Below are 22,111 nucleotides of genomic sequence, written 5' to 3' on the forward strand. Positions count from 1 at the left end.
GGCCGGGACGGCGTCTGTATCTTGTCGTTTTGTTTCTTTAATGATTTCCTCGTGAATGTTATGCCGCGAGTTAATTTTACGCGCGCGTAAGGGCGCGGGGTGTCCGTTCCGCTGTGGGTGTGAGCGCTTTGTCTCACGCTCACCTGCCGCCCGGCCCCGCTCAGCACCGCCCCTGGGAGCGCCTTCCGTGGGCACCGCTGGAGCTGCGAAGGACCCCTAAAGGCCATCCAGTCCGACCCCTGCGCTGCACAAGGACACCCACAGCTCCAGCTGCGCTCGCAGCCACGTCCAGCCTGACCTCGTGCAGGGATGGGGCAGCACCGCCTCTCTGGGCAACCTGTGCCGCTGCCTCACCGCCCTTGTTATAAAGAACTTCCTCTTAGATCCAGTGTGGTCTCCACCTGGCGTTTCTGTGCAGGCAGAAGCTGCCAGGATAAACATGACGGAGGTGTCCCTTTGCTATTAGAACGCGGCTTTTGGAGAGCAGCTGGGAGGCTTGTGAAGTCACTGGGATTAATTTTCTTTGCAGAACTGCCTGTTTGCCCAGGCTGCAGGCTCTATGGCTCACGAGGCAGCGCTTAGAAGAGCAGTGGCTTGGAGCTGTGGGCTGCACGAGCCTGCAGCAGCTCTGCTTTTGGTTCGGCTACATCTGCTTTGGCTCTGTGAGTATTTCTCTGTTGTACTGGCATGCGGAGTGGGCAGAACAAAGCTCTTACCTCATCTTAGGCCTGGTTAGGTCTGCGAAGAGTTTTGTTACAGTTGGACTGCGCAGTGATAGAGAAGTCTCCTTCTCTGGAGATACTCAAAACCTGTATGGACACCCACCTGCGTGACCTGCTGTAGGGAACTGGCTTTAGCAGGTTGGACAGTGGGGTTGGATTCAGTGATCTCTAGATGTCCCTTCTAACCCCTACATTTCTGTGATTTTCCTTAATTGTTGAGATCTGCGTGTTGAATTAGATGAGTGGAAAGACTGTGTGAAATAAGCTGTGTGTTAATTGTACAGTGAAGCAAGAAAAGCGCTGTGATTCTGAGAATATTTGTGAGGATTCATCTTGTGTTTTACTGTGTGTAATCCTAGGGTGCATTTAATTTCTTGGAGGGGATTTGTAGCAAATCTGCTGCCTTATTTTTTGTATTAATTAAAGCATAAGGTAAGTAATAATTACCAAGAATTTCAGCAATACTGAAATGATGGTGGAAAAGCTACGTGAAACAAGATTCCTGTGTGTTTCTAGGTGTCTACTCACTTAATTACTTTTGAATCATGTGCAGAGTGTTTTCTTGAATGGATATTTGTAGATCAGTCTGTTCCTTTTTTGTAAACTTGTAAGTGGTTGGATTTTTTGTTAGCTTCCTTTACTCCTCACTGGGTTTGTGATCATGTTGTGCTACCCCCTGTTATGGTGTCTGACAGATCAGTTTGTGAGGATTCATTTGTGTGGTAATACAAGTTTCCTCTTGGTGAAAGCTTTGGAAGGACAGCTAACACAAACATCAGTCTGTTGAGAAATTGGTTATGTTAAGCCTCAGGAGTTAAGTTTGCTTGAAAAATTGCTGGTGGCTTGAGGGACTTCTGTGTTGAACATACTGAGAACAAACACCTGAATCTGTGATTGCTTGTCAGAGCACATGTGGTCCAGGTGGTTTATGAGCAGTTCCAGTTCCTTTGCCAGTACTGTGTCCAGTCAGCAGTGTGAGACATCAGCAGGTTGCTGCAGTGTTCCTTGCATACCCACCAGTTTTGTGTTCCTCAGCCTGACTGAGGTCCCTCTGGGATGTGTGGCCACCACCTCCAGTAAGCTCTGGTACAGTATCCTGTTTCCTGGTGCTCTGAAGCACATAGCTTGTGATCAGCCGTGTCAAGACTTTGGTATGGGGCTAAAGGACAATGGGAAGTTGACTGTGGTTGTTCTGAAGTACATCTGTTTGAAAGACAGTGTCTTTTTTTTTTTTTTTTTTTTCAATTCAGGAGATTTGGATCAGAAGATGAAAGGGGCTGAGGAGCAGAGGTCTCTCCTTCCAGATGTAGTGACTGCTCTAGCAGGCTGAGGTGTGGTGGTGTATAGCATACCAAAAACTGGTGCTGTAGTCGTGTGCATTGCAGGCACCGTGGATAAACGGTATTTGCCATGGACCTACATACTTGGCATACCGTGCAGCTCTTGAAAATAAGACATTTATGGTAACTCTAATCTGTAGTAAGAAATGTTTCAAAATACGTGCTTCACAGAAATAGAACCCTCTAACATTCTTTAGTAAAGAGTTGCGCAGCAGGAATGTTAAGCGGAGTCAAATGTTGCCAATTAAACTGTTTTGTTCAAGCCATCATTTATTTGGTGGCATATATTGGAAGAAAGGATGGTAATGTAACTGAATGCTTGGTACTCTTTTAAATTAAGTCAATTAAGGCAATGAAATACAGAGATCACGTGGTAGGAATTGGGTGGGTATAGGACTCTTATTTCCAGCACGTCTTAGTGTGGAACACAGCAGATAAGTGCTTTCTGACATGCAAAGTGCTACAGCAAGAAGCAATGCAACGCCATTATCTCTTACTTTTGAAGCAGTGTAGTCTTCTTACAGAGAAGTTAACAAGAGCTGGAAGGGCTTCTGTGTCCATTTAGCATTCGTGGTGCTTATGACCTACAATAGGACTATTTCTTGTTGCTAGTTTTATCTGATGTTTTACCACCTGCAGTTACCCAATCCTACATCGCGTGATGGTTCAGCCTGCCATAGTTATTTGGGAGTCTGAGTGTTTGCAGTTTGAGCAGGACAGGGAGGAAGGATTGGCAGGAACATGGAATTTTCTCTGTGTCTCGGCTGCCATGAGCTCTAGCACGGTTTGTTTGTGAAACGGCGGCTGCTACTGCTTCACATTCTTGGCTGATGAATCTGGAGTGCTTATGTGGTCTGGTCCTGCTCTTATTCTGGGCTCCACGTGATATCATGGCCTGTTTTAATTTGACTTCAAGGCCCTCTGATAGATAGACCAGTACAAACACAGTCTTCCCACTGCCTTCCTGTTCCCTAATGTTGCAGCTGAAATGAAAGGCGATAAAGGACCTAACAGGCATCACACTGAGCTGTTTCTGCACTGGATTTCTTGCCCTTAACAGCACCTCCTTTGGTTAGAAAGACAGAGGTCAATGCAGTGCAGAAGCACAAGTCTTTTTCTTAAACTGTTGCACTGTTTAACGTAGTCACAGCAGCCCTTGTGAAACACATGTTTAAAATGCTTGCTTCAGGTGGTGCACGTGGTATCCATGGAGCAAACCCAAAGGAACTGCATTTTCTCCCATTCTTGGTTTTCTAAGACAGCCTTGTAAAAGAAATTTCTTTGGACATCTCTTCCCCATGACCTGTGTCCAAAGAATAGAAGCCTGCTTTGCATGTAAGCACATGTTGTCTTCCTGAGCTCTGGAAAGTCTGAAATCACTGAATGACCTCGTAAATATTTAAATACCAAGGAACCCTTGTTTAGTAGCAGATTGCTGCTGCTCTGTTGCACCCAGTGGGGCCCCTGTCCATTGACACGAGGTGAGCTGTTTATTACCATCCCTCACTGGTCTCATGCTTACCAGCTTAAAGGCAGAAACAACTACACTTTGAGGGGCTTCTCTCAAAAGAAAGCTGTTCTTGCTCCTATTCCACTAGCTCTGGAATATGAATACCTTCTGGCCAGATGCCCAGCTCTAAACATGGTACTCTAACATGCTCTCACAAGTGACTTGGAAAGGAAAAAAAAAAAAAAAAACCACCAACAAACGTTTTGGACATTTAAGTGGTTCCCTTCTCTGGTTTTGCATCCCAAGTGATGAGTTTGACTTCTGCTTTCTACTTGCTGAATACAGATCCATACTTACCCATAATTATCTCCGTGGTTCTTTGTGACTTGGATTATTTTCATCCTGGAATTATGTTTCAACAAGGTCTTGCTAACTTTTCTTTTCATGTATAGTTTGCATTACATACATTAACATTCCCTTGTGTAGCTTTGTATCCTTGTCTTCCTGTTACTCCTTCACTTGATATTTTAAGTGCTCATTGACAACAATGTAATCTTGACAAGAATAAATACATATCCTTGTGCCAAGTGGGGCCCTGGCACGCTCTGTTGGGTAACTTTCTGTAATGGTAATTCCTGAGGACAAGTTAGACGTTGGCAACTATGAGGTGGCAGTGTTTGGTGGCAGTTGTTGTAATAAGCTATTCCAGCAGTGGCTGGTTGGGGACTTTTTAAGCAGGGTTGCTTCACAGCGTTCAGAGTAGTTGATGCAAGATGGAAAACCGTAATCTGAGTGCGTCAGATAGCTGTGAAGGAGGAAGCCTGGGCCCGTGTCCTCTGTTTGCTAAGGGCTCTGCCTGTTTGTTTGTCTGCCTGGCAACCCTCAGGCTGCTGCAGGTGACTCAGACTATCTGCTCTATATGCCCTGTAGCATAAACCTTACCTTGTCTGTGGTTTTTACGGGAGTCTAGAGACGGCTGTTTAAAATAGCGGTGGTTTCTTACCAAGAAACTTGGTTATTCATTTGAGTGCTGATCACGTAGCAGTGTTCTTCGCAGGCTTCTGGACCTACCACAGAAATACAGAATGCAAACCGAAGGAAACATCTGGATCTTAAGCAGAATATTATGTTTAACTCTGGGTTGTTGGGCAGAGGCACCAATCGATTTGGAAATGGAAGAGCTGAAGAAAGTAGTCTTCAAATATCATCAGTCTTCTCTTCACCTTTGTAAAACAAAAGTATAGATGTTGGGAGGCAATGTATGGGCTGTGACAGGAAAGCTCTTTTTTTTTTTCTTTTTTCCTTTTGTTAAACTTTGCAGTTCCCAAGTGTGGATGGACATTACGTCTCCTGCACAGTTCTGTTTATAAGGATGTTTCCTTTCAGAGCAAGGACAGACAAGTGCTTCCTCTGTGTCAGGGCTGTATGTGCCTCGTGAGCCTGCGGAATAGGAAGATATCCTTTATTTCAGTAGCAGAATCTCATTTGATGCATTTTGCTGGAGTCTGGTGCGTGCAAAGAATAATGAATTTAAGGAAGGTAGAGCATTGGCTCAGCTTGTGCTCGGTTAACTTTCCATTCAGCCAGCTGTGCATACTCTACAATCTTAGCTATGAATGGTCCATCAGTTTTTCTCCATTCATACTTTTCCTAATTGATGCGCTTCTTTAAATGAGCTCTAATGCAGCATAGAACAACAGATTGCATTTCGCCCTTAACACTGCATTAAGAGTTTAAGCAGATGAAGGAAAAAAAAACAACCGTGAAGTCTTCCGGGTTGTACACATTCTCCCTGACTTCTGTAAAGCCTTATTTGTTCTGAGTTGCAGCGATACCAGTAGTGACTGGGATATGTAACAGCTCTTAAAAACCAGCTGTGAGTTTGGCAGTCTCAAATCCTGTTTATGGTCATCTTGTTTGCTAGGAGTTCTCCTGAAATCCTATTTACAGTTAATAGGAATTGGATTTTTCCGCCTTTAGCTGTGGCCTTTTAAACAGATAAACATTTAGCAAAAGGATGGTGGGCTTTGATACAGCGGCAGAAATGTTGACTATTTGCTACTTAGAATCATGTAACTTTAATAGAGGTATCTTAACTGGGGCATCCAAACTTGAAAACTTCCAGCAGTATCCATGTTTGTGTTCAATGAGGGTTATATACATCCCTCTGCTGGACTGCTGGACCAGGATATTCGGTCTGAGGAGAGCTCTTCCAAGCTGTTTTTTGTCTTGAGATGGCATCACCAGCTGTTTTCCTGGAGGCTGTCATTTAGGAAGGAGATAAGTAGTCCTCCAGTCAAGTGATTTCTGAGTTCAGGACAGGCTTTGGTTGGGTCTGGGGAGAGAACTTTGTGGGAGTACAGCCAGAGCACAAACCATGCCAACCTTTTAAATTCTTCATGCCATTTAAACATTTTATTTCTAGGTATAGAATGGTCTACAGCTATCAGTCAGTAAGCTTGATTCCCAAGATCACCTGTGCTGGTTCCTGTGCTTTATTATCAGTGTGCTAATTGAACTCAGCAAAGGGTTTTTGAATAGGAATTGCATCTTTTAGTAGAGTATATGATGCTGTTCTGTTGGTTCTGCTCTGGTCATCTACTGCATTATATTTCCACTCCACTGTCTGCTAGTCTGCAGTGCATAAGTTTTGGAAGTGTGATTACTACCAATCTCTTAAGCTTGTATTTGAAGACCATTGAAAGAGTGTATGTGCAATGTGTATGTGTAAAAGTGTGTGTATGACTTTGTGTCTTGTGGTTTTTGTTGTTGTTTTTTTTTTTTAACTGAACTTTAAGCTAATAATCATTGTATAACGTACTTAATTGCAGAAAGAAGCTTCCTGGGATACTGGTATGTCACACATCATCTCCTACCAGTATTTTTCTCGAGAGTTCTGTTAAGAAGAGAAAAGGGATATGTGGGCAGGGATCAATAATACACTTGACTAGGTGCTGATCCTAGGCTAAAAGCTGTTCTTTAGAGAAACTTCTTGATTGTTTGATGGAATTCTTTGCTTCTACTGGCTGCAATAGACAACTGGTTATCAGCTGAAAGCTTTGTATGAAGTATCATAGAATCATAGAATGGCCTGGGTTGAAAAGGACCACAATGCTCATCCAGTTCCAACCCCCTGCTGTGTGCAGGGTCACCAACCAGCAGACCAGGCTGCTCAGAGCCACATCCAGCCTGGCCTTGAATGCCTGCAGGGATGGGGCATCCACAGCCTCCTTGGGCAACCTGTTCCAGTGCCTCACCACCTTCTGAGTTAAAAACTTTCTCTCAGTATCTAACCTAAACCTCCCCTGTCTCAGTCTGAAACCATTCCCCCTTGTGCTATCACTATCCACCCTCATAAACAGCCGTTCCCCCTCCTGTTCATATGCTTCCTTCAAGTACTGGAAGGCCACAATGAGGTCTCCCTGGAGTCTTCTCCAAGTATGCCAGCTTTTAATTGGAGGCAATATGATTATTTGCTTGGCTCCTTAAACTCATTACTGGGCCAGCTTCTCTTCCGTGCTCTTCAAACAGTCATTAAGACCTTAAGCCTTCCTCTGTTGGGTTGGATTAAGGGTTACCCTGTTGGGTGAGGGTTAAGAGTTATCCTTAACTGCCCCTAAAATATCTGTACTGGAGTCAGTGCCACTTTGGCATCCTAAGAGTCTATGGGTCTGTATTGTGAATGTGTGGGCTAATTCCTATTGCACATAAATGATGATTTTAATTAATTCAGTTTTTTAAATGCTGAGCCTCCCAGGGCTACAGATAAGTGTCACGAGTTGTTGGAAACTGGCAAAGTTACAGTTTCCATGGGTAGTCTCCAAGTTGTAGCCTTAGTGGGTCATGGAACAGCAAACTAAACTGCTCCAGGTCTGGGCACGATGTGGCGGTGTCAGTATAATGTGTTTGTGGGTGTGAAATGTGTGTGTGCAGGGATAGGTGTGTTTCCTTGGGAATCCACACATTTAAGGAGGCTGGGGGCAGAGAGAGGCCTTTCTTGTGGCAAGCTGCTAAGAAGCATGGCAGCTGTTTGAAGCTGCTCATGGGCTTGGAATGCATTTCTGATCAAGAGATTAACAAGGAAAAGTTGTCAAAAGTTCACTGAATGTGCAGGGTTCCAAGAAATAGCTGTTGCTGCTAAGCTCTGCAGTGCTGGTAGCACGTGGATGTCTGGTGCTGCATGGAGAAGCAACGGTGGAGTGCTTAGGCTGATAGCACAGGTAGGCTTGGCAAAGCACAGAGGAAGAAATAAAATCAAAGAGTGCAAAGTGATTTGCCCACAAGTGTGGTAACGGACTTAAGGCTGGGTTACAGTCTGGATCTTTTTGCACTGTGCATTGCTGAACAGTAGATTCCTAGGAAGACGGACCACTGCAGTGATATTCTGTAGAATATAACTTTTAGCTGGAAGGAAAAAGGGCTGGGGAGAGGTGATTCTCACACTATGAGCTAAGAGAGAGAACTGTGAGCTGAATGCGCTCAGGCCAGCAGCTGGCAACAGCTGTTCTGTTATGCTTCAGGCTGCAAAGGAAAGTAAAAGAGCTTTGTTCCTGCTTGAACCCTAGATAGGGGTGTTAGGAAGCCCAGCTGAACGCAGCCACCCCTCTGGGCTGGTGATGGAGAGGATGGGGAGAGTGAACCAGCACCAGGCTTAGGCATTTCTGATCTTGAGCTTTGTGCTCATCGCCAAATGGGTGTTTTGGCCTTGGCCAGGTCTTTCTGCGGAGCTCCAGTTGTCCTGTATGTGGGCCTTGGGGAAAGAAATGGAGTGTGCTTGATTCCTGTCTATAGAGAGAGGATGATTACCAGTTTTGTGCTGAACGTGGTGCAGTTTCCTTCCGCAGTAAGAACCTTGCAAGTAAGAGAAATTGCAGAACTTGGTGGGAACAGTGATCTTACATGCTGCAGCTGTAAAAGAAAGATAGTGAAAAGAAGGATGTTCACTTTCTCCTTGATTAGCATTTTGGTGCTGTGGTTTTGGGAGGAATGCAGAATGGGGAAGAAATAATAAGTTTCAGGGTTAGATAGCTCGGCTGCAGCAGGTCAAGTTACTCTAGAGATGCACAACTCCCCAGAAGTGTGGGTTTGTGTCTGTGGAGAGAATGTGTGATAGGTGAGGTACAGAGAAACTGGGAGAAATGAACTTGATGATTGGTTTAAGAGCAGTTAGTAGGCTTTATTGATAAAGATTCCTTTTTTTTTTTTTTTTTTTTTTTTCACTGAGCAGAACTTATGCAAAGAAGATACAAAAGATGCAAAGATACAAAAATAACAGGGACCAGATGCAGAAGCAATAAAATAATGCCGTGCTAACTGGTACATAACCTCAAAAACTATTTTCACCCATTAGCGGTCTTCTTACTGTCTCCAGAAAGAGAATTACTATTTATTTCTGTTAACTGTCTTACTCAAATTATTTGTGTTTGTTAGAAAAAGGCAAGTAAACATATTCCTGTATACTTAACCTCAGCTTCTTATGCACAGCGATTACGGATGTTTGTCGCTAGCAGTCACTGGAATCTTCTGGTACGAATGTCAGTAGGGATTAAACCTAGAAGATGCTTTGTCATGCTTCATTTTGGGTTTGATCGCATTTGATCCAGGTTAGAAATACAAAAATGTGTTGATAAGAAATGTTTTGCCAAGCCATACATGTGACACAAACCCCAAACTTGTGGGGTCACCATGGTGTTTTAGTTTAGAGTAGTCTCTTGTTCGTACTTTAACCTCATTTCACTGAATGAGGCTTATTTTCTTCTAAAGCACTTATTTTGAAACTCTTTGTCCCAGAGGAGAGAAGAGAGAAAACAAAATGTTTACTCAAGCAAGAGTGGAAGAGTGGAAAATTAAACACCCACACTTCCCTCTTTAGGAGTTCCCCTAGCAGTTCCTGTGAACTCAAATCCAGCAGGGAGAGAGCAGCTTAGGTGATTGAGTAGGACTCAGTGTGGGTGCTGATGTTGCTGGAGAAGCAAAGCTGAGGGGAAATAATCTTCCCTGTACCCATGGGATCAAAACTGGGCAAAATAGGGAAGGTAAAGCTGCTTATCCCAAAATCTAGAGAGAGGATGTGTCCTTATTCCTCTTTGCCTAGATGAAGGCAGCATGGGAGAGGCTTGACGTCTCTCTGCTGTAAGAGACAGTGGGTGGCTGCTGCATTGATTCCTTGTTCTTTATACAGGGGAGTGAATATCCCAGTGTTTTGAGGGACTCGAGGGAAGCAGCTAGGTGAGTTCTTGGGGTTGTCCTCTTGGACCACCCTTTTCAATACAAGTGTGTTGTTGGAAGAAGAAGGAAGGCTGCTCAAACTTCTGGAAAACGTAGGATTTTGATGATGTCTTGTGTGATACATCTTTCTTTCTGGAAACCTTATGTAGATATTTGGGAGAAAGGAGTAGCAAAGACTGAAGAGAAAGAAAAAGAAAAAAAAAAAAAAAAAAAAGAGAACTGTGTTGGTGAGTGGAAAACTTAGAGATGCAGGGAAGAAAGCTGCCAGTGTGATAGAATTCATCCCTGGGAGTTCAGCTGCAGTAGAGGGTGAGTTGGGTGTTGGGGCTGGGGAAGGAGATGCTGAGGCTGGTCAGGACAAGCAGAATGCAAAGTGAGAGCCACTGATGGATGAAGGGAAGAGAGCCAGGAACCAGCAGTAATCATGGACTGTTGATGAATTGCAAGTCAGAAGTGGCAGGGGAAGAAGCACTGAGATGGAGGAAGTGCCCACAGTGCTTATCAGAGGAAAAACATGCAGGGAGAGGTTAGGTGAAGCAATTGTTCTCTGAAGGAGGATCACGAGGAGCAACATGAGGGCAGGAAGGATAACCTATGGTTACGTGACTTGGAAATTGTGCAGACTGAAAGTCAAGCCAGGAAACTTGTTGAGGCAAACATTGTCAGTCTCACTGTGTGCATGCAAAGAAAAGAAGAGGAGCGAAGTCAGCAGACAGGTATTTCAACAGACTTCAGCTTTGAGTTTCCAGGGTTTCCTTGGCATATGTGATAACCTTGTTTTCAATCTAATTTATCCTACTGTGAAGAAGTTGGACAAAAGAGGAAACAATAAAGCATTATCAGAATAGAACGTCGTGTTTGGTTTCCCTTGCATTGTATTGGTAAAAATATATTTAGAAACTAAACAGTAGATTCTGAATACTGAGTATCTGAAACTCCCTTGTCTGACAAGGAGAAAAATCTCCCAACTGACTTCCTTAGCCCAATTCCCCATGTAAGATGTAGTTCAGTTGTATGGGGAAAATAAAGTGACTAAGACTATTTCAGAGCATAAGTTGTGAGATCGCTGTGCTGGAGGGCTTATCCTGTTTGCAATGTTGGCATGCTTGCACAACAGCGAACTGATTCATAGACATGGTTCACTTTGTACAGAGCTGAAAAAAAACCAAAGCAAACTAAGCATTCCAAGCTTGGCAGTAACTTTCTCTCTCCACAATACAGGTCACAGCACTGGTTCTTAACAGCATCGAACGTGAGAAGTCTCTGGGGGGGAAACCCTGTTCATCACTGGGTTTAGGAGTAAAGCCAGGACAACCATTGATACAAAACTTCAGCACATCCATTCATTGCCAGTGCCACATCCTAACTGGGTTTGGTCACTGAAAACTCAGGCATAGGCAAAAATATTTTGATATTTGCCACATTTACATGGGTAGGGCTTTGTACAGGGAACAGTGAGTTTTTTTGTTTAATGATGTAAAAGATTTTCTTGTAGTTTTTTTTTTTGTGCTAGATAAAATCAAAACATCAGCACTGTTATTCTAACGTTTTTTCTTCCATGAAAACATTTTAATTCATTGATAAATATATTGTCTCCTTAGCTCTCAACTTAGTAGTTTGTTCATGCTCTGTTTCTACTAGAAGAACAGGTAACAGCAATCCACAGTGTTCTGCAAAGGTCAGTAAAGAGTGCCAATAAAGACAGTAATGTCTGTGGTGTGCAGGTGTAGTGGAACAGTGATGTGCAATTTTTCTTCAAAAAAGAAATCCAGAATAGACAGCTCAAGTCCTCTCAAGTCAGTTGCTTTGGTTGACCTGGCTCAATCCAGTATTGCTGGGATGGTGAAAATTGGTCCTTGGAAGATCCAAGGATTTCTGCAGATTTGCACTAGCTGACTAACTTAGCCTACTTTTTTTCAGAGGGGAAAATGGTGTTTCATTTCCTTTGAAGTTAGATATTGATACGTGAATATCTCACATTTTTGTATATGTTTTCCAGGAGTGGATAGCTGAGTAGGTATAGCTTTTTCAGCAATGTTTTCCCAATAGACCTCCAAATTTTTTTTGACCTTGCTGATGTGTAGCTCCAAAAGTAGAACAGACTTTTTGTGTTCAGAGTTTAGTCTTCTACACGTGGAGATGTTACCCTTACATGTTTGTCATTTGTTGATAAATGCAAAGTTAAAAAACTTGCTTATTGATCATTTAAGCTGATGGGATACTTTTTGATTTCATGCTTTCTAATATAAATGTAATAATTTCTGAGTGATGGGAAGTAAGAATAGGTTGGAGAAGGAAGACACGTGAACCTTAAGAAATGTAAACTCTTTTTCTCTGCTTATTTATTCTTCTTTGTCTTGTTTGTTTGTTTCAAAATCATTCCTCTAAAAAAAAAAAGCCACCAAACCCAATGAGGACGATGACTACTCCAAATATAAAAAAAAAAAAAGGTGTGGAGCAACTTGTAACATGAGGCTTTGTAATTGATGTAATTATTTCTTATGTGTTAAAAGGTGTGGCGAAAGGGAGGTACACACCTTTATAAAGTCTTGCAGGGGGGGGAAAAAAGTTGGAAGTGGCCTCCAGAGGTCAGGTCAGGGTAACAACCTTGAAACAAGGAAGGCTGTCACTCTTTGTTGATGCAACTTCTTGTAGCGTTGAGGTAGCTCACCTTGCTGACTAATACGTAGTTGTGCGAGGAGCCTTGTGCCTAGCACTGGTGGTTGTGTTCTATGGGTGGTTGTCTTGGGAAGGGTAATTGTGCAGCTCCTTGATGTGTTGGCGTGGTACAACTCAAGCTCTATGGTCCGTGCAGAAGATGAATGTAAGGTCAACACCGGATTAAGGTAGTGCTGCTTGTTCTCCAGCACTCATCTTAGCATTTTATGCTGTGCTGGAGTTTAGGGGCTCAGCAAAACGTGCTTTGGGTATTTGTATTCAGCAGTCTCAAGGTGAACAGTACAAGCTTTTAGGTAGACTTCGGTATAACAGATATGCTCAGTGATGGATAGGTTTCATGTTGATTCTTCTTGTTTACTGTTAAGTGGACTCTGTACTCAACCTCATTCCGATGCTTGTGGACACTGAGGGAAATTTTTTTTACTGATTCTCCTAAGATTCTGCGGAGCATGGTTTACTAGATGTGGTGATGATGGGTTGATGGTTGGACTAGATGATCTTAGTGGTCTTTTCTGACTTTAATGGTTCTATGATTTTATGTAGCTTCTTAGGCATTAGGTAGCTCTCAAACAACAGTTTGCTTCTTTTAACTACAGAGATAAACAAAGAAAAATCTTTGCAAGATATTTCCAAATAAAAAAACCCTGTTGCTTGCAATTGCAAAACAACTATTTTCTTACCAAAAAAATCTATGGAGATCACTGATACAAGTTCTGTCATAAAGAGCTATTACATTATGATTGAAAGAAACCACATTTTGTTACTTCTCATTGGAGCACACATTGTTTGAAGTGTGACTTGTGCCTCCGTTGTCAGACTCAGGTAAGAGTGTAGGACTGATCCATCTGGCAAATAAAATTGGGTAATTATCCCTTCCATGGTGCTGTGAGGTTCTTTTCCTGTGTATTACAGTTGCAGTTTTAAGAATGTTGGTGTCCATTTTGTCAAGCCCTTAAAAATGCGGGTGAAGGAATCTCCTTCCTTCCTAAGAGCTGAAATGTGATGGAGTGGAAATAATGATGTATATGTAAGCACAGGAAAGTAAGACTGAAGAGAGATATTTAGAGATTTGTCCTCAGCCAAAAGGCTGGCATGACTGGGAAGTGGTCTAGCGTGGACTCCGTTGAGCTGATGTTAGGATCCTGGTGGGGTGAGGCATAAGAGCTCTTTGTTAATTACGGGTGACACCATTGAGCTGTGTGTTATCTCATTGGAGAGATGTGGAAGGAGGCCCTTATAGCAAGAAGAAATTAACTGGGTGTTGTAACCATTGGTGGCCGTTGTCTTGGGAGTCCAGGAAAAATGGCCTGAAAATTGGACGAATTCCTACAATTAGTTACCATTGATGTTGTTTTGTTACCAGGGGTTAAACTCCTTGAATATCTGCCTAAGCTTATAACAAAAGAGGAGGATATCTCTGTGGCAAAAATGGGAAGTGTAAAATGTAAGTTGACTTGGATAGGTCTGTGTTGGTTTCTGACCTGTGGTTTGTCAGATTTGCAAGTTGCTTCTGAGTAATCGATAAATTGTTTGATAAGTCAGTACTGAACAGCTGGGGTTATTAATGAGGATGCCTGAAGTGCAGCAGAAGCACATGGGCAATGTGCAGAAAGGGGGGCTTGAGTCCCTCTTGGGCAACCATTAGGGAGAAGGCTGAAGGGTCTGAGTCCCCAGTGTCTTGTCTGGTTATTGTTGTTAGTCTGTGCTAAGTCACTGTCTTTTTGTGTGTCCTGTGTGTATTATATTACTTTTCTAATGGGCAGTAAGCCTTTCTGAGGGGGAGGAAGGGGGCTGGGGTGATCGTCTCTGGGTTGCTTGCTGAAATGTTGAAAGGAGGTAGAAGGGGATCCAAAAGACAACTGGTGGAATATTGTAATCACAGCTGGCCGTTGTATATTTTAAAAGAATTAATGTTGTTTTGAAGAAGGGAGAGAAAATGGGGTGAAGTGCTGTATGTTGATTTCTTTGGAAGTAAGATATGATACAGCATTGCAAAAATATTGTACCAAAAGATCTTCCATTGGTGTTCTTAGAAAAGGATAATCAGAAACTCCACTCTGCAGCATAGGTTAAACATGCATTAAGTATCAGGCAGAGGAAGAGAAATACGGAGGAGTGAAGCTGGTTCAAATCTGGGGCAGAGGAGACCAAGCATGGATGAGATAGATTTTGAGTTTGTGGTGAGAGGGAGGGAGGGGATTGAAGTCCAATAGCAGGAGGCAGGCAGTAGGACCCAGCAGTTTGAAACCTGGAGCTAAAGCAGTAAGGCAGAAGCAGTATCCATTAAACTAGAGGCTAGGAAGGGGTGCAAAGATGAGCAATCCACAAATAATACAGCTGTACTGTACTACCACATCAAGAAGCCAAATGGGAAGGGATACAGGTTAGAAAAGTATCTGAGCGCAATTAATCAGATCACACAGGAAATACATCTGGTAGTAACAAACCTTTATGCTTTGCTAAGGGCTCTAACAGAGCAGCATAGGTGGTAAATGGTGTTAGATCCATGCTTTCTTCTGAATATCTCTGGATCTGGCATGCCAGGTGATTTTTGCCTCTGAGTGGGAAAATACAGAGACAAATCACTTTTAGATGGAGAGCTACTAAACGAGTTATAAGGCTATGGAGGTGCAGGTCTTTGCTAGAAGAATGATCTTCTCAATCTGAAATACCTGAAGAGGTAGAGAACGTGTTAACGCCATGGGTGTAACCCCAGGACAATCAGGGCAGGCTGAACCGGTAACTGTACATCTGAAGCTGAACACCAGACTGGTAAAAAGCAAAATAAACACCTGAACTGATTGTGCATGTAAGGTTGCATACTGCCCTAGGGGTCCTGGTGCAGAGATTAGGACCTTGGGAGCATCACGTCACAGGGCAATGGCAGCCACTGTACTCCTGATACAGGGACAAAAGAGGACAGTATTTGTGCCACACATGGTGATGGCTTGCCTGGATCATAAAGGAGGCCATTAGTTGTCCCTCTGCAGAACTGAGAGGATGTAGAATTGAAAGTAATGAACCTTTCGAACCCTGCAGTATTCTTAGCAGTGAGTGGGGATGAAGAGGACCTGAACACAACTGCCTGCAAACTCTTGAGCAGGTTTGTTCCAGCTGAGTTGATGGACGAGATGCTTTCTTTGAAGATATGACTACGGAGCTGGTTGTTGATAGCAGCAGCTTTGTGAAGGAGGGGATTCAAAAAGCAGATTATGCTGCAGTAACTCAAGATGAGATGGTAGAGGCCAAAGCTTTGCATCTCGATACCTCAGCACAAAAAGCTGATTGCCTTCAGTGGGGAATAGAGGCAGTGATCAGGAGTCCTTATGGCAGCTACAAGAAGCTCATGACAGCCAACGTTCAAGTACAGAGAGGTGAAGGAGGAATATGCAATAAACTTCTCAGAAACAATATTGCAATCCAAGCTGTAACTTTTTCTTGCCTCCCAACTGCAGCTCAACGCTAAACATTTCTATGTAGGTTGCTCTGAAAATAGCACCTACTTATTTCCATGAAAATGACAACAGATACAAAGAGCACAGTAATATTAATCGATAGAGCAAATTCTCAGTCTCAAAACACCACTAATATGCTTTCTCACCAACCATAAATAAGAGCCTGCCTGTCATGCTTCTAAATATATGTATGTGTGTGTGTGTGTGTGTGTGTGTGTGTGTGTGTGTCAGTAGAGGCAGCCTATTGTCATTGCTGCTGAAACACACCACCCACCTCCTCACTGTGCTCACATCCACTGTTTGCTTTCCATAAACATTCAGCAAGTGTTGATGAATGCCAGTGGTGCTGTTTTTTCCACATAGAGGAATTCAGTGACACACCTTTGCCTCATATGCATTTCCATGTCAGGCATTATTTTCTCAGGCTGTGTCTCTGCTGCCATCTGCCACATGGCAACAATATACAGTGGGTTGTTGGTGGCAAGGCTCAGCTTCTACTGTCATACCACCAACATCACAAAATAGGAGGCTTTCGGAGCAGCCCTTGTCTACAGGTTTGAAAACATTTCTGAATGTTTTTGCTTTTAGTATGTCCTGTTTCTGGCAGGAATAACATGGAAATTACTGAGATACTGCAAGAAATTCTAGTTTTCTAAGATAGGCCAGGAAATTTGGGATGACTGTAAAGCTTCTGAAAGGTTTTCCAAACCTAAGCCAGTCTTTAAATCTGTTTCTCTGCCATGTCTAAACATGGCAAAACAAGACACAAATGTATCAACATACAATCATTCTTTTTAAAAGGTATGGTAGTATCCTTCTCTGTTAAGTGTCGTGCCAAAGGAAATGACTTTGGTTTTTATTCCTTTTCAGTAATGTGGAAAGTATGCCATGGGAGCAAGCAGGAAGAGGATGTCTGCTGGAAGAGAGGAGGGTGAGGAAACTGTTTGGAGGGGAAGCAAAGAGACAGCACTACCAACAAACACAATCCTCTTGACAGTGTGCCATGTTCAGCTGAGCTGAAGGGTTGGCTTTGCTGAGGGATTTGGTGTTTGCCCAACTGTGGCTCCTATTGGAAAGAGTGATACAGTGTCTGTTTCAGTGGGAGCTGTCAGATCAAAGCAGGAGTGCTTTTCCAATGGAGTTTTCAGGTGCTTTCCTTTGTGCATTTGCCTTCAGCGTAGATAAGTGGGCAGACAGCTGTGAGACAGTGGATCTATCCAAAATCTAGTGGGACGTAAACCCTCTCCTGAGAGTGCTGTGCTGAAACAAGTTCAAAGTCATTCCTCTTTATCCTGTAGTATCTTAAAAGGCTGCCAATGAGCAGGACCTCGAATCAAAGGGAAAAAATAATCCTGCAGGCAAAGAACTTGGTTGGGGCAGGAGTGATGACTAGCTGAAACCAGATGTAGAAAGATCAGTTTATAAATTTGGCAGTGGCTGTTTCCATTTTGGGTTAGAACAATTTAACAGGCCCTGATGCATGCACTGGCTGACAGCCCCTGCATATCCGAGTCGGTCCAAATAGGAATTCCTTAAGCAGTTGCTGATACTTACTGGCTTATAGCACAGTGAAACAGAGCCACAGTGAAGTCCGTGACTTGGCTGCTCTTCTGTAAATCTTGTTGTGTATGTAAACTATCTGAGTGCCTGTCCTGGTACGGAGCTTGAACAAAACGGAGCCAAAGGCAAGGCAGCACTGCTGAGGAAGCTGCTTTTTATAATGTAATTGCCTTGTGCTGTTAATTGCCTGAGAGGAACAATTATTGCTGTTGGGATATACAGTACTTTGTTCTACCCATACCAAGAATTTAAACTTAAGAATAAATGTGTCTGATGTGGCAACTGTAGCAAGCATAAAGTGATATGTCAGCAGTTGTGATGTGAATGAACCTTGTTTCACAGACTAAAATGTTTGCGGATCATTTAATTCCGCTTCGTTCCTACAACTACTTCACGTATTCCTTTTCTTTCTTCGATGTAAGAGTTGTAACTTCCTTAGGCCAATCCATTAAGGTATACAACTTCAACCAAGATGGGGATATTCATTGGAGGGACTGTACATTGAATTTTGAGATGCAGGTCAGTGGAGCTGTAAGCATCGTTCACTGGTGATGGGAGCGTTGTGTACTTCTGCTTCCTCTTTGGTTTCTCACAGAGAATTGCTTCCTGGAAAGTACTGCAAGAGGTCACTCACAGCCCTTCTGCCTACATGTCTACTTTACGGCTGTTTACAAGGATGGATAGTGAGAGCACTAGGGGGAATGGTTTTAAACTGAGACGGAGGAGGCTTAGGTTAGGTATTGGGAGGAAGTTTTTAACTCAGAGGGTGGTGAGGCACTGGAACAGGTTGCCCAAGGAGGCTGTGGAGGCCCATCCCTGGAGGCATTCAAGGCCAGGCTGGATGTGGCTCTGGGCAGCCTGGGCTGCTGGTTGGTGACCCTGCACACAGCAGGGGATTGGAACTGGATGAGCATTGTGGTCCTTTTCAACCCAGGCCATTCTATGATGCTGTGTTATGTGTATGATGAAGGTCTATTTTGTTGTTGTTGTTGTTGTTGTTGTTGTTGTTGTTGTTGTTAATTTCAGGCAGAAACAAAATGTTAATCAGGGAATGTTTGTTATTTCTGGCTTTTTTTCTCCAAACCACTTTAATTAAAATGACAAAATGAAAAATGATGCTGCCTGGACACTGACTTGTCATTTTCTCTCTATGTGCTGTTTGTTTCATACGAGCACAAATAATGTGCTCTTGCGCTATCTGAAAGAAGAAATGACTGAAAACCCTTTCTGCAGCCAGAAGAATGATGGAAGTTAGAATCCTTTTTGCATAATCCCCTCACTTTTTTTTGCTTGTGGATACAGCTGTGCTAACACAATGCAATGTTTGAGTTGAGAGGTCTGCAAAATCCTGGCACCAGCGATAGCTTTTAGACTGAGGCTCTTATTTGATAGATTTTCAAAGCAATACTGTGCTCGACATATCTGTGTGTCCTTGGAAGAAGGCTTTCAGTTAACTTCTCAAAGGAAATACTTTCAAAAGGAAAAGGTTGATTTTGCCAAGAGCCAGATAAGGTCAGAGTAATTAGACAAACCAGAGCTTTGTGGGTCGTAAATGAATGCAGCCCTCTCTGTGAGGAAGCACAAGTGCACTAAGAGAACAGGAAAGCAAAATGCGTGAGGTTGCCTATATTTAGTGGCCAACTGAGGTTCTGCAGATCTCTCTTAGTGTATTCTCAGGCATAGGATTGTGATTTGGAAATATTCTTCCACATTTTATAGACAGGTGGAAGAGTCAATCTTTTAACTCAGCAAATGGCTTCAGTGAAATTGTGACTGCCTCAATTCCTAACTTTTTTAATACTATATATTTGTAAGTTGCTATTATAACTTGATTGCTATGGTAATTCACTGTAGGCTGTCACGTGCTTATGAAATATGCCATACCTATCTTCCAGTTTCTAGTGTTTCTGTTGTGAGATAGTAGGTAGACTGATATTTCAGTCTCTGTCCTGCTACTGGAAGTGGAAAACAGCGACTACACTGACAGCTATAAGGGAGTATTATTCTTTTCACACTATCTGACTGGTTTTCTGTGCCGAATGGTCGTATGCCTTTTACAAACAGAATGAGTGGGGGGCCAGTTTTCATTAGGAAAGTTTGTGTTTACAGCACAAAAACGTGAATCCTGTTGATGAATTTAGGAAAGACGTTCCAGAAACATCAATTTGGTCTTGTTGCTCACTTTAGTTGGAGCAGTTGGGTTATAGCAGCCCACTTTTAAATGTTTCTTTTGAGATTTTTGTGATCTAGATGAGTGATGACACCTGTGTTGCTTCCTAGTGAAAAATTCATCAAGAAAGATGGGGAAAAAATAAAATAACAAGGATATGTAGCTGCTTAAATATGACTGGAACAACACTCATTCAAAATGGTGCCAATATAATTGTAAAAGTGTTTTTGTTTTGTTTTTTTTTAAGATATCTTGTTGATGAAAATTTACTTTTTAGACCCATAACAGGACATCAAGGTGAAATTTAAGAAAGAGTGATCCCTTGTTTTTCTTCTTTTATTGTGGGTAAAATGACTTGGCCAACTCTTCTGGGTTGTTGTAAACTCCTGGACTCAAATGTACGAAGTGCCTACAGTGGATTGAGGTATCTGCTTTGACACCTCTCTGTTCTCTGGTCCACCCACTTGTGATATGTACATAAAGCAGATATATGTACATAAACATGCGCCTAATGGGAGAAAGTTCTTCCAGTATTCGTGTTGGATGTTTGCTGACATGCTTTGTAGGTTAGGAGAAGAGAAAGCAAAGTCAATGGGTGCTCTTTCAATTTGGGAATGGCACAGGAAGGGGATGACAGTGATGGCATTACCAGAGCCTTCCCTCTGTCAGTGCTTGCAAATAGGGAATTATTCTCCTTGTGGAAGCTAACTGAATTGCCCCAGAAATCAAATGTTGTAGTTAAGAGTTGGTACAGTTGGGAAACTTAGGAAACTGATCTGGGGGAGCAGGTGGGAATGGCACTGAGGGATGTGGTCAGTGGGTATGGTGGTGATGGGTTGATGGTTGGACTAGATGGTCTTAGTGGTCTTTTCCAACCCTCATGATTTTATGACAGGCGGGGACTTGGAGTCCCCAGATTCCTTTATTTTATGGCCCCGGGGAGCAATATAGGCTGTCTCATCTTTGCTGTGACATCAGCTAAAGAAAATAGGATACGTTGTCTTTGAAAAGCAAGTTTAGGTTGAGAGAATTAAGCCATGAGCGTTGTCTGGGCAGCAGAATAGCTGAAAGGAAGAAAGGATCCTGAGTGTCAATCAAACATAGGGAGGTTACGTGTAACCATGGATAAAATACCAAATAAAATTGCATGTGAGGGAGCAAGGCAGGAGCTGTTTGGACAAGTCAGAAGGCTCAACTACATTCAGGTGCCCAAGTGGTGCTCTGGCATTCCCGTGTAAGTGAAAAGCAGGAGGAGAAAACACAGAAAGATGAAAGACTCATACAGCTTGTGTGGGCATCAGCATTACCAGAGAGATGTTGTTTATAGCACTGTATTTCTGAGGAATTAGCCAAGCAGACAAGTCATTCCTTTCTCCTGCCCTGTCTCGTTGTTGGGACACGCAAGCTTTGTCCTGAATTAGCTGCAGGAAGCCAGTGCTCCATGGCAGGGAGCTGGCAGGCCTCGGGGCCAGCACCTGCTGCCCTTGGGAGTGAGGAGCAGCAGGGCTTGCTCAGTGGATGCAGCACTGACAGCTTAAACGAATGCAGAAAATGCTGCCTTCCCAGCAACTAGCCTAAAGGTCACGTAAATCATACTGTGATGTGTGGCTTGATGACGTTTTCAGATGGGTTTCTTGGGTCCCCGAGGCAGTGGCTAAGCAAATCTATTTAGATTCTGCCTCCGCTTTTATACCATAGGAAGAGAAGATGCTTGTCTCAGGCACATAGTGCTCTGCCGTGTTTCTCCTCCCAGCTTTCTCATCCCAGCAAGGAGATGTCTTGTAGTGCCTGGGCCCAACGAATACAACTTCAGGGCAGTTCTTGTGTCAGGCTGTTCTGGATCTGCAGAGGTGTGAGAAGCAGAACGCTGTGTAGAGAAGCCTCCTGGCAAAAAGGTGTGCTTTTCTGCAGTTGTTTTTGGATGTGCCTTTTGAGGTGGGAGAGGGCTAGGGAGTTAGTTTCTTTGGTGCTTGTAAGAGTGGTGAAACTGTTGAGAGAATGGCTGTGGTTTTCTGATTAGTCGGGAGAGTTAATGAGATATTGTGTTATTCTGTGTACTTTCTCTTTTATTTGCTGCAGTGGAAGAGGGCTCTGTCTTATGCCTTCGTGTGGGTTTAACCCAGTCTAACTTCTGCTTTGTGAGGCTATTCTCTGGCAAACTTGTTGTCATTGAGTTTAGGGCTTTGCATGTTTGCAGTTCTCCCCTTCTGTATATGAAGGACACAAGTCAACTTATCTGATTGTAGTGTCAATTTAAGCATGGATTAATTCAGCAGCCCTAGAGATGAGAAGGCATGGCTGAGGCTCACAGTTGTGGCCATACAGATGGTAATAACATTGCATAAGTAACATCAGGGGAAAAGCACAGAGGCTCAAAACCTTTCATAAGCAAGATCAGCTGTGTTGTTTGAGGCCTTCTGTCTTCTGGCCTAGAGGTGTACCGTTCTTTGAAGGGAAAATGTTGAGTTTGTATGCTTGCATTCTTCTGTAAGTTTGAGTGTGGAAAC

The 22,111-nt window shown here is 43.1% G+C and overlaps 1 protein-coding gene across 3 annotated transcripts in view; it reads left to right on the forward strand.

Moving 5' to 3' along the window:
• Positions 1 to 22,111, forward strand: part of RIN2 (Ras and Rab interactor 2) — a 59,293-nt gene that overhangs the window by 277 nt on the left and 36,905 nt on the right. Inside the window, exons 2-3 of one of the 3 annotated variants that reach the window (XM_085218674.1) lie at positions 530 to 662; positions 16,745 to 16,805. The exons of 1 other annotated variant lie outside the window; for it this stretch is intronic. In XM_085218674.1, the coding sequence (XP_085074800.1) occupies positions 16,758 to 16,805 (48 nt within the window). In that variant the 5' untranslated portion in view covers positions 530 to 662; positions 16,745 to 16,757. The remainder of the gene's footprint in view (positions 1 to 529; positions 663 to 16,744; positions 16,806 to 22,111) is intronic. One more of the 3 variants, XM_085218675.1, reaches the window with a different exon arrangement.

This window comes from Meleagris gallopavo, chromosome 2, assembly GCF_905368555.1.
Source record: "Meleagris gallopavo chromosome 2, MGAL_WU_HG_1.1, whole genome shotgun sequence".
Lineage (NCBI taxonomy): Eukaryota > Metazoa > Chordata > Aves > Galliformes > Phasianidae > Meleagris > Meleagris gallopavo.